This window comes from Corvus brachyrhynchos, unplaced genomic scaffold (assembly GCF_000691975.1).
Source record: "Corvus brachyrhynchos isolate BGI_N302 unplaced genomic scaffold, ASM69197v1 scaffold114, whole genome shotgun sequence".
NCBI classification, from domain to species: Eukaryota; Metazoa; Chordata; class Aves; order Passeriformes; family Corvidae; genus Corvus; species Corvus brachyrhynchos.
In genome coordinates this window covers 4,736,921-4,746,813 of record NW_008238337.1, presented here as the reverse complement: position 1 = coordinate 4,746,813, position 9,893 = coordinate 4,736,921, and the positions used below count along the sequence as shown (strand labels likewise).

The window sequence follows — 9,893 nt, the reverse complement described above, 5'->3', positions numbered from 1 at the left end:
CCCCGCTGTCCCCGGCCACTGGGCAGCACATCTGCAGCAGCCCAGACCTCTCACTCTCCCAAAACTGCACTCCAGAGGGTTTTAAGGAGTCTGTGAGTGCAAGCCACCGCTCCCATCCCTCTGGGGATGCAGCTCTCACTCACGGGTGCCCCCGAGCCCCTGCCAGCACTGTCCCAGTGCCCCTGGTAGAGGGATGCCCACAGTCACAGCGGGCATCAAACAGCTGAGGGACTTGGGTTGTGGTTGGAGCGCCGCAGCCACCAGCGGGACACTGCGACCCAGACACCCGGGGACAGCTCGGGGACAGCCCCAGGGCCGCCAGCTCAGCACTGATCTCAGGGGTCAGCGGGCAGTGGGGACAGATCTGCTGCGTCTGCAGCGGTGGTGGGAGATCAGCGCTTGATCTGTTCCCACCCGCTCCACCTGCACTGAGGCTGCAGGATGCCAGAAAAACCCCGTTCCCCATCCCCTCGTCCTGCTGCAAACAGCTCAGCAGCGCAGCCGGCCACGCTTGGCACCAGCCAGGGGTACTGGGGGTGCTGGCAAGGGGAGCTCAGCTGCTGCCAGCGGTGTCTCAGGGTATGATTTGGGCACCCAGTGAGGCTGAGAGTGCCCTGGCCCCTCTGCAGGGCTGGGCAGTCTCACACTGACCTTGGAGCTGGCTTGCTGCTGCTTGGAGGCTGGCATTTGGTGCTCGGAAGCCATCATCAGCTGGGTTGTCTGCTGCCTTGGGAGGGAAGCTCAGCATGTTAAAAGCTGCCACTGAGGACACACTGGGGACCATGCTCAGAGCCCCGCGTTCATGCCCTGTGTCCGTGCCCCTGTCCGTACCCTGCAGTTCGCCCGGGGAAGAGGGTGTTGGGACCAGGGCTCGCAGCAGGATGGGCTCAGGCTGGGGTTGTCAGGGACAAACCCTGCTTAGGGCTGCTCAGCACCCCAAACCTCCCCAGGCTCGTGGCAGAGCACAGGCAATGGTCCTTGGGACCTGCCCGGCTTCTCCAGCACTGGGAACTGTGAGCCCAGGGAATTCCCAAATCATTCCCAGTGGAACCCAGCCCCTATGGTCGAGGCTTTTCCTGCTGTCCCTGTCCAGCAAGTAGCAGCTGAGAGTTCCTGTCCCACGCGGGTGCTTGAAAGGGTGATGGAGAGAAGCCCCGGGGCTCCCCCCCACCAGCCCCAGCCCCGAGGAGCCTGTGCCGAGCCCTCCCTACTCTGCCTGGCACTGCCACTCCTTGGAAGGAGCCCCGTCCTCAAGCCCAGCGGGGCCCTCAGTATCTGAGCAGCTCCAAAACAGGTGAAAACGGCTCATTCCTGACATAAAGAAACGGAGCCATGGCCGGGTGGTGATGTCCTGCTTTGGGCTGCAGGGACGGGACTGTCCCCGGCTCAGCCGCTGCGTGCCCACACCCCGCTGGCACCGGGAAGAGATCCCGGCCCCGGGGATCGGGAGGAGGCTACGGCAAAAGAGAGGACAACAAATAGCAAAGTCTTACCAGTTATACCAGTACCCGCTTGAGCCAGTGACGGGCTGGGGCCGGGAGGTGGAATTTATACCGAGCTGCAGCAGAGTGGTGCCAAAACTATTTACAAAATAGTTAAAGCCTGATTCAAAGCGAGAATGCTGGATTAAACCCCAATGAAAACCAGGGTCAGCTGATCCGCCGCAGCCTTTGTCTGCCCGAGCACCAAGCCCGAGTTATTTCATTACCTGTCACATTCGAGTCACCCGCTTTGTCGGGTTGGTGGCGAGGAGATTTGGAGTTTGCAAGCATCAGCCGAACGCGTGCCAAGAGCCGGGGCGGCCCTGGCCAACAAAGCCCCGCCAGCCCCGCTTCAGGCGTTTCGGGGCCAGAGACTTGATCCCCCCGACAGCCCGGCAGCCGCCGCCGGAGCTGCTGAGCTCGGCTCTTTCCATGCGCGATAAAACGCCTCAAAGCGCTGGTGAACGTCTGGCTTTGCCCGTCTGCGGCCCGGGGAGGGAGCGCCCGCGGCCGTGCCAGCGCCGGGGGCACCGCGGGAGCCCCTTCCCGACACCGGCCCGGGGCTTCGGGCATGGGCAGGGGCTGGGCAGGGGCTGGGGGCAGCTGCAGCAGGGCAGCACCCAGGCAGCACCGTGGGCCTGAGCATCGGTGTTGGGTGTTGGGCTCCTCCCGCGTTACCCCCGCCTTTTTGGGGTCCCTGAGAAGCACCCCAGCCCCACAGGGCAGTGGGAGCAGCAGCAAGGGGGCCCTCTGTGAGAGCGGGACAAAGCTGAGGTCATGAGGGGCTGAGTGTGGGACACGTCCCCGTGGCTGCACTGTCAGACTCCCTGGGTGCAGAGCAGCACCCACAGCCCTCCTCACCCCACAGAGGAGCTGACCCCAGCAAGTGTCACCCAGCTCGAACAGACCCCAGGCCTGCTCCCTCCCTCACACTTTACCTCCCGGGGGTCCCACAGGAGATGATGGGCTGCAACCCCCCCCCTCCCCCCGGGGTCACCTCTGCCCCATCCCCTGCCCCAGGACGGCTGCACGCAGGGTCAGCCACAGGGTGTTGTCACAGAGCCTGCCCTGGAAGTGACATGTGGGGGGGTCAGTCCCTGGGGTCTGCAGCTGCCCCGGCTCTGGGCAATGGGGTTTGTGGGGCCAGAGGGGCCAAGATGACCGTGCAGCTCTGCAAGGAACCCATCAGGCCACGGACAGGCCAGATCAAGAGTTTCCAGCATTCCCAACCCTGGAGTCCTCCTCTCTTCCCTGTGCCTCCTGCTGCAGCCCCACAGAGGGACCCAGCATTGCTGTCCCCATCTCCTGGGTAAATCCATTGAGGTCCCGAGCCCTGGACCCTCACGGACCTGTCCCAGGTCCCAGTGCAGGGCACTGCAGCCCTGCAGCCACATCCCGTCCTCTCAGCACCACAGCATGGGGCTGACACGGTGCTCAGCACGGCTCCTGTGATTCCCTCCCTTGGCTCTGCCGGGCTGGATTCCCGCTCATCCCAGCCCCAGGCGGTGGCGGTGCCGCAGCCCCCTGGCCGTGGCAGCCCCAGCGACTGTTCTGGAAGCAGCTTTCGCCACTCGGGGCCAGGCACTCGCCTTTCACAGCCGCCAACCCCCGCCCGAAGGGAAAAGCTCCGGAGGGGTTGCTCAGGGACCTGCACGAAGCCCTCGGGTGGTCTTGAGCCCATCTCCCATCTCTGTCCCCAGCCCTGTGGGTCCCCGAGTGTGCCCACGGTGTCCCTGTGCAAGGGCAGTGCCAGGGCAGGGCAGTGTGGCACCCCTCAACCCCTCACCTCTGCCCCCAGAACAGCCCCTCCGTGTCAGAGCTCATCCCCCAGGAGAAACCACCCCAGGACTGTGGGAAACTTCCTTGGGGACAGGCTGGAGACCCTGCAGGGAGCTGGGGTTGGGCACAGCCATCCCACCACGGGATGAGCCCCCTTCGGAGCGCACAGGGCCTGGCACGACCCAGGGGTGGCCACTCCGCACGTCCCCCCCGGCCCCCTCCCTGCCCTGGGCCTGGCCGCCCGCCCTGGGAGCGGGCAGGAGATGCTGTGGAAAGGGACAGAGGCGCTGGAAAAACCCTGACGCGGCAGCACCGGGGGTTATTTTTGGAAAGCTGCAGCCTTTATGTAACACTGCAAACACTGGCACTTCCCCCTCTGCCCTGTGCGGGGGGTGCTGGGTGCGGCCATGGCCCCATCCCCATCCCCCTGCCCCCCTCCCCGACCTCCCCCAGCCCAGGACCAGGCAGGCCCCGGCAGCCTCCAGCTCAGAGCTTTATTGAGGTTTTTGCACAAAAATCACCACGGTCACGGCATCAGCCGGGGGACCCCGCGAGCGGCCCCGGCGGGAGCTCGGGGGCCCTCAGCTGTTCTCGAAGGAGCCCCGCTGGTGCCACTGCTCGTCCCGCACGCGGCGCACGGACTGGATGAGGGGCTGGGTGGCGTCCCACTCGTTCCAGTGCCGGTACTCGCCCTTCTCGAAGACGTGCTGGCGGCCCCGGTACCCGGGGTACTCGTAGCCCCCCCACCTGTGGGGACCGAGGTGGCGCTCAGCAGTGCCCACCCCACACCCTCACATCCCCTGGAGCAGGGGCAGCGTCCCCATCCCCATCCCAGGGCCCGTGTCTTTGCCTGCCACAGCCAGGTGGTGCTGCCCCGGGGCTGCTCCTGTGTCACCAAGTGCCCCCGCACAGGCTGCAGCCACAGCGCCCAGGTGGGAAATGCCGTGTGCCAGGAGGGGATGGAGAGTCCAGAAGGGAGCACAGCTCCACTGCTCTGGTGATGGGTTAGGGCAAGGAGCCATCACGCAGCCCCAGGGACACTGCCATGGTCCCCATTACTCCCTGTGGGCCAGGGAAAAGGCGGCAGTGGGAAGGGAAAAAGGGACACAATGGGCATGAGCAGCCCCGTGGGAGCAGCTGCCCCAGCCCCGCTGCAGCGGCTGTGCCAGGCACCCCTGCCACCACCCTGGGGGGACCAAGCACGGTGCCACGGACAGGAACCTGTTGGGGTGTCCCCTGTGTCCCCATCCTTACGTTCCGTTCAGGGCCTTGACACTGGCCACGCGGTCCTGGAAGCCGTGGGCCCAGAGGCTGGGGACGTCGTCATCCACGATCTCCATCTTCCGCCCGGTGTATCCCACGTTCTCAAACAGGTGGATCTTGTGGTCGGCGCTGTCCTGGGGGAAAGGGCGGATCAGGGGCTGCCCCCAGCCCTGCAGTCCCCAGTGGCCACCCCAGCACAGCCCTACTCACAATCTGGAGGGGCCGGATGGACATCAGGCTGTCGCTGCTGTGGCTGTTGGACCAGGAGTCCCAGCGGGGGTAGTCGCCCTTCTCCAGCACGAACTGCTCCCCGGCGTAGGCCTGGCGCTCGAAGCCCAGCCACCTGTGGGACCCCAGCGTCAGGGGGATGCTCTCCCTGCCACCCCCCGGGGCTGCTCCACCTTCTCCACCCCAGACTTACGGGCCAGACTCCACCTGGATGGAGCCCACCTTCTCCATCTCCTTCTCGGTGATGTTGGGGAGCTCCTCTGTCAGCTCACACCTTTTGCCCTGGAAATTCTCCAGCTCGTAGATCGTGATCTAAGGTGGGGAGAGATGCTGTCAGCCACCACACCAGGGGAGTACCCTGGGAAATGGGAGCAGCAGTGGATCAAAGGGCTCTGGCCGTGTCCCTCCATCCCGGCCATCCCATGCTGATGTCGCTCCTCACCTGGCAGAGCCAGGTCCTGCCAGTGCCTCTGGGCCGAGCTCTGGCCAAGACTGTTTGCTTGGTAAAGCACAAGCTGGAATTTCATCCATGACAGGCTGAAAGCCAGCTCAAACACAGCACTGGAAACATGGAGGGTTTGGGCTAAGAGACTTCCAGAGCTATGGGCTGTCTTTCCTGCCCCCAGCCTGGTCACTGCCCATCCTTTCCTTATCAGTGCTCCCTCCAGATCCAACCATTCCCTTGGCCTGGCCTGGCACAAGTTCTTTATTCAGTGTTTCATTCTAAGCCCTGCCAGGTGCAGAGACCCCAAAGCCTCCTCAAGGCTGAGCTATGGGATGGGTTGGAGCCAGTCCCAGTGGCCAGAGTGTGGCACGGAGCAGGGCCCAGGGTGCCCAGCACCATTCAGGGACCAGGAAGGTCAGTGGGGTGACCAGGCACCCCCTGGCACTGTCCCAAAGGGGTCCCAGCTGCAACCCCTGAGCCTAGGACAAGGCAGGGCTCAAGGGACAGAGGTGACACCCACGTTCCTTAGGAACTTCTGTGCACCATGGAGCAGATCCAGCTCCTGGCACCCCTCTATCCCACTCGCAGGATCTGCTCCCACCTCCAGCCTTCCCTGTCCAGGAGCAGCTTTGTGGGAGGCTCTGCAGCCACCACACCGTCTCCAACCAACCTATGAGCTGAATCCAAACCTACAAACACACCCGGGGAGTTTCAGTGCCTGGGCCCACAGCCGATCTCACCGTCCTGGATTAAATCTCTGGGCAGCTGCACAGCAGCCTGGCCAGCCAATGTCCTTGGCAGCCACGCAGGCAGGGAGCTGTGCCCCTCCTGCCAGGCAGCAGCAGCAGATCCCTGGCTCCTCCAGCTGCCTCTCCAACCTGCGGCTCCCCCCAGAGCAGGGCCACCACCCACTGCTGCTGTGGGAGAGCTGGAGGGCACTCCTGTTGCCAGCACCAGCTGGTTCCAGCCTGGTGTGTGCACACCGCATCCCACGGCATCACCCGGCATCCATCCATAATCAGTACACCCCAGTACACCCCAGTAAACCCCAGTATACCTTGTAGTTGCCACCTCGCTCGCCAGCACCCTCCCCAGTTGCCATCTGCTCGGGGGGACTTTGCTGCTCAGTCATTGTGCCTGGAAAACCCAAATTGCAGGAGGTTAAGGCAGGAGGCACTGGGATTACAGCCGGTAATGAAACACGAAGCATGAAGCTGGCATGGGAACAGGCAGCACGGGTTAGCACAGATCCCGATGCAGCAACTGTAAATCCCCAGGGATGTCCAGGCTAGGAACAAGCTCTGTTATATGCATCCTCCTCTCCCTCCTGCACACGGGCCCCGCATCCTCACCCAGGCACCCGCAGGACTGAACCGAGCCCTCTGCCCAGGGCAGCTCGCCCAGTTGCCACTAAACTCCCATCTCACAGCCCGGCTTTTGTTCCCAGCAGTAATTTGTCAGCTTCCAGCTGCTGACATCTTTCCCCACAACATAAACCTGACACCTCTCCCTTGCTCCAGCATCCCGGGGGACACCAAACCCGGCAGCTGGAGCTGCTGCCGCCGCCTCGGCCGGGAGGGGGATGGTGGTGAGAGCCCCCTCCACGCTCTCCAGGAACATCCACAAAACTCTGCTCAAACATTGGAACAAGCCTTCCCCGGCCACGCCACGTCAGGGGGTTTAAGAGACGAATAAAAGAGTTTGATCAACATCCTGAATCAAACCCTGCAGCTTCACTTCTCGCCACGCACGAGCCAAACCCTTTGCTCAGGGACACCTCGGCTCAGACACACAAATTGTTTGTGGAAGCCCCTTGCAGTCCCGGCGGTGCCGCCGCTACCTCTCCGTGTGGTTCCGCTGTGCCGGGCGGCGCGGGCGGCCCCGCTATTTATGGGTTGCTTCTGAACAGAACAGCAGAATTACCCGAGCGCTGATACAGCAGCTGCGTCCACGGAATTCCATCCATGAGATCTCATCTCAATAGCGCGGGCGAGCAGCGGGCTATGGAAACGTCATTCAGATTTCTCCCGGCTGTCCCTCGGACACGGGCCACTCGATTTACAGAAGATTAACGTCGAAATTCACATCAGCACGTTCACGCTGCTTCTTGCCAGGTTCTCTGGAAAACTCTGCCATCAGCAGTTCACGGGAGGGTTTAGCCTGGAAACCGAGCGCAGCGCGAAGCAAAATCCGGGCAAAATATCCCCGTTTGTGTGGGCTCCAGCGCAAGGTGCGAGGCAGGGCCGGGGTCAGCTCTGGGAGCTCAGTGGGAAGCTGGAGCAGCTCAGGATCTCCAGATTTGTGTTCTTGCTTTAACTTTGGCCCTAAGTAGGTTCTCTCCCTCGAGTCCCTTTTCCTTCTCTGCCCCCAGTCCGGCTCCCTCCCCAGGAACACACTGGGAACACACCCTGGGGTGTGTGATGAGGGATTTCTGGAGCCAGGTGCCTGGCACAAGGGTTTACCCATCTTCACAGGCACAGGATGATGTAAGGGGGGAGCGCAGCCCTTCCACACCAGGCACCAAACTGGGAGCATTTCACTCTGCTGGCAAGTGGGCCTGACTCCCTCTTCACCTTTGAGAGTCCCTTCAGACTCAAACCATCCTGATTCCTCAGGGAACTCTTAGTTCAGCTGCACATATCCCCATTTACTACGGCCCTTGCAGGTTTTTCTACCTGCTCTGAGTGTGGCTCACCTTGAAACCATGAATTACCCATTTACTATGGCCCTTGCAGGTTTTTCTACCTGCTCTGAGTGTGGCCCATCTTGAAACCATGAATTACTCATGAAACCTTTACTGAAATTGCCAGAAAAGCGAATCCCCTGGGCCAGGCTGGACAAACTGAATGGGAGAGGGCTGGAAACCTCTCCTGTTACACGTGTTAGAATGAGGCCCTTCATCCCCATCCCATCCCTGGGTGATACTCCAGGCCTGGTGTGACAGGGATGGTGTCTCCAGCTGCCTGTTCCCTACCCTGCCCATCCTGCAGTTCCTGATGGAGGATTTGCTGTCCCCATCAGAGCCATCCCACAGGTGCCACAGCTCCAACAGGCACAGGCTGAGGAGGAATGGATTCATTTCTGTCTTACCAAACACAACATCTGTTCTCAACAGATGAGAAACAGAATTTCTCATGCCAGTCCCTCCCTTCCCAGCATCCTCATTCACCGAGCTTTGCCACAGCTGCAGGGCCCTGGATCTGCCTCTCCCAGCTCTCCACGCTGACAAGGCAATTCCAAAAACACGACAGAAGGGGCACTGGATCTCCTTGATGCCTCTCCCAAACAGACCTCAATTTCCTCTTGCTGTCAGCCTCTTAAATCCCTTTGAAAAATGACTATTAGAAAATAGCTATTTTTTGTTAATACCTGGCAGAGCTAAACTGGAACTGTAATGGTACAGTGCAAAACACAGCAGCCAGAATATCCTTATCCCCTAAGAAAATGTGTAATACAAAATATGCTATTTCTATCACACAATGTATTTATTGTGACCCAGACTGACAGACTCTGTAAGGCCATGTGGAGCAACATAAAAGTTTAATCTCTACAACAGCCCCTTCTAGACCAGGTTTGATACCCTCGTGTTTAATATGGAATGAGAAAACCCCATAAACCACTGGACCTTGGCTCTCCTTCTCTGCCAATCCCACCAGAAGAACCAGAAGTTATTTCAGGTTATATTTTTGCAATACATTTATATTTGAGTGAACAGGACAGCCATGGAACAGAGCTCACCACCAGCTCGGGAAGGATTCCCACCCTCCACCCTCTCCACTCCCAGTGCGAGCAGAACTAGGCCTGGACTCTGCAGCCCCTGCCAGAACACCTCAAATCCCATTAAAGCTCCATGGAGGTTGTGTCACAGGATGGTTTGGGTTGGAAGGGACCTTAAAGCTCATCTCGTTCTGCCCTCACACCTTCCCCTAGACCACCTTGCTCCAAGCCCCGTCCAACCTGGCCCCAAAAGCCTTCACCTCTGAAAAGTCCACCTTTAATTCCTTTTGAAGTAAATACCTGTTTTTGCTTCTCAGAACTGGGCTGAAGGAACAGATCCAATACATCCCTCACATGGCTGCAGCAGCTCTTGCACCAGTGTCCTTCAGGGAGGTGCAGACGGTGACCTCAGGCTGACAGGGAGCAGGGTTATGGTAACAGCTCTGTATTTCACTGGAATCGTTTGTTTTACCCCCAGAGCTGGCCTGGGGACAGCAGTGACAGCGCTGGGGACTTGCTCCAGAGGTTCTGTACCTGGATACACCTCTTGAGGCAGAGCCACACCCCAGAACTGCCCATCTCCCCCTGAAACACACTGTCCCTGCAGAAATCAGGGATTGGCTATTCCAAACCTTTTGCAGGTCCCACTTTGCACTCCCAAATCCGCCCCACATGCATTTCAGTTTGCCAATAACTTGCAAACAAAGAACAGGGTGAAACAAACTTTTGTGGGGGTGAAAAAGGGGTGGTGTGTGGGGGTAAGTTCTATGGAAAGTCCTGGAATGTCAAAGGTTGGAGAACCAAACATTGCTTCTTTCTCTGCAGGAAGTGAAAGGCTGTGGTGGATGATGACCAAACTGAAGATTCACAGATGTTAAAAAGGTGAATTTGCAAACAGAAAAATAAAAAGGATCCAGGAGTGAAGGAAGCAGCACATCTGAAGGAACCTGAGAGCTCACTTCCATCTCCAATAAGCAGCA

The 9,893-nt window shown here is 60.0% G+C and overlaps 1 protein-coding gene across 4 annotated transcripts; it reads right to left on the bottom strand.

The window, feature by feature from the left end:
- Positions 1 to 3,740: 3,740 nt before the first annotated feature.
- Positions 3,741 to 9,850, bottom strand: LOC103615953 (beta-crystallin B3). 4 transcript variants are annotated; one of them, XM_017734910.1, is made up of 6 exons: positions 7,120 to 9,850; positions 6,254 to 6,333; positions 4,945 to 5,063; positions 4,734 to 4,866; positions 4,515 to 4,657; positions 3,741 to 4,007 (listed from the first exon to the last, which is right to left on the bottom strand). In XM_017734910.1, the coding sequence occupies exons 1-6, from the start codon at positions 7,160 to 7,162 to the stop codon at positions 3,842 to 3,844; spliced, it is 684 nt and encodes a 227-aa protein (XP_017590399.1). In that variant the 5' UTR covers positions 7,163 to 9,850; the 3' UTR covers positions 3,741 to 3,841. The 4 variants fall into 4 exon arrangements, with proteins under 4 accessions (XP_017590399.1, XP_017590400.1, XP_008632300.2 ...); XM_017734911.1 differs by having other exon boundaries at positions 9,214 to 9,850; XM_008634078.2 differs by lacking the exon at positions 7,120 to 9,850 and adding an exon at positions 7,037 to 7,060.
- Between the last annotated feature and the right edge of the window lie 43 nt (positions 9,851 to 9,893).

Bases quoted from the DNA above. Each gene is read 5' to 3' on its own strand.
- LOC103615953 (XM_017734909.1), bottom strand. From the start codon at position 6,406: ATGCTTCGTGTTTCATTACCGGCTGTAATCCCAGTGCCTCCTGCCTTA. The intron at 4,867-4,944 runs GTAAGTCTGGGG...GGGGTCCCACAG, and splicing joins ATCCAGGTGGAGTCTGGCCC to GTGGCTGGGCTTCGAGCGCC. The intron at 4,658-4,733 runs GTGAGTAGGGCT...CCTTTCCCCCAG, and splicing joins CCATCCGGCCCCTCCAGATT to GACAGCGCCGACCACAAGAT.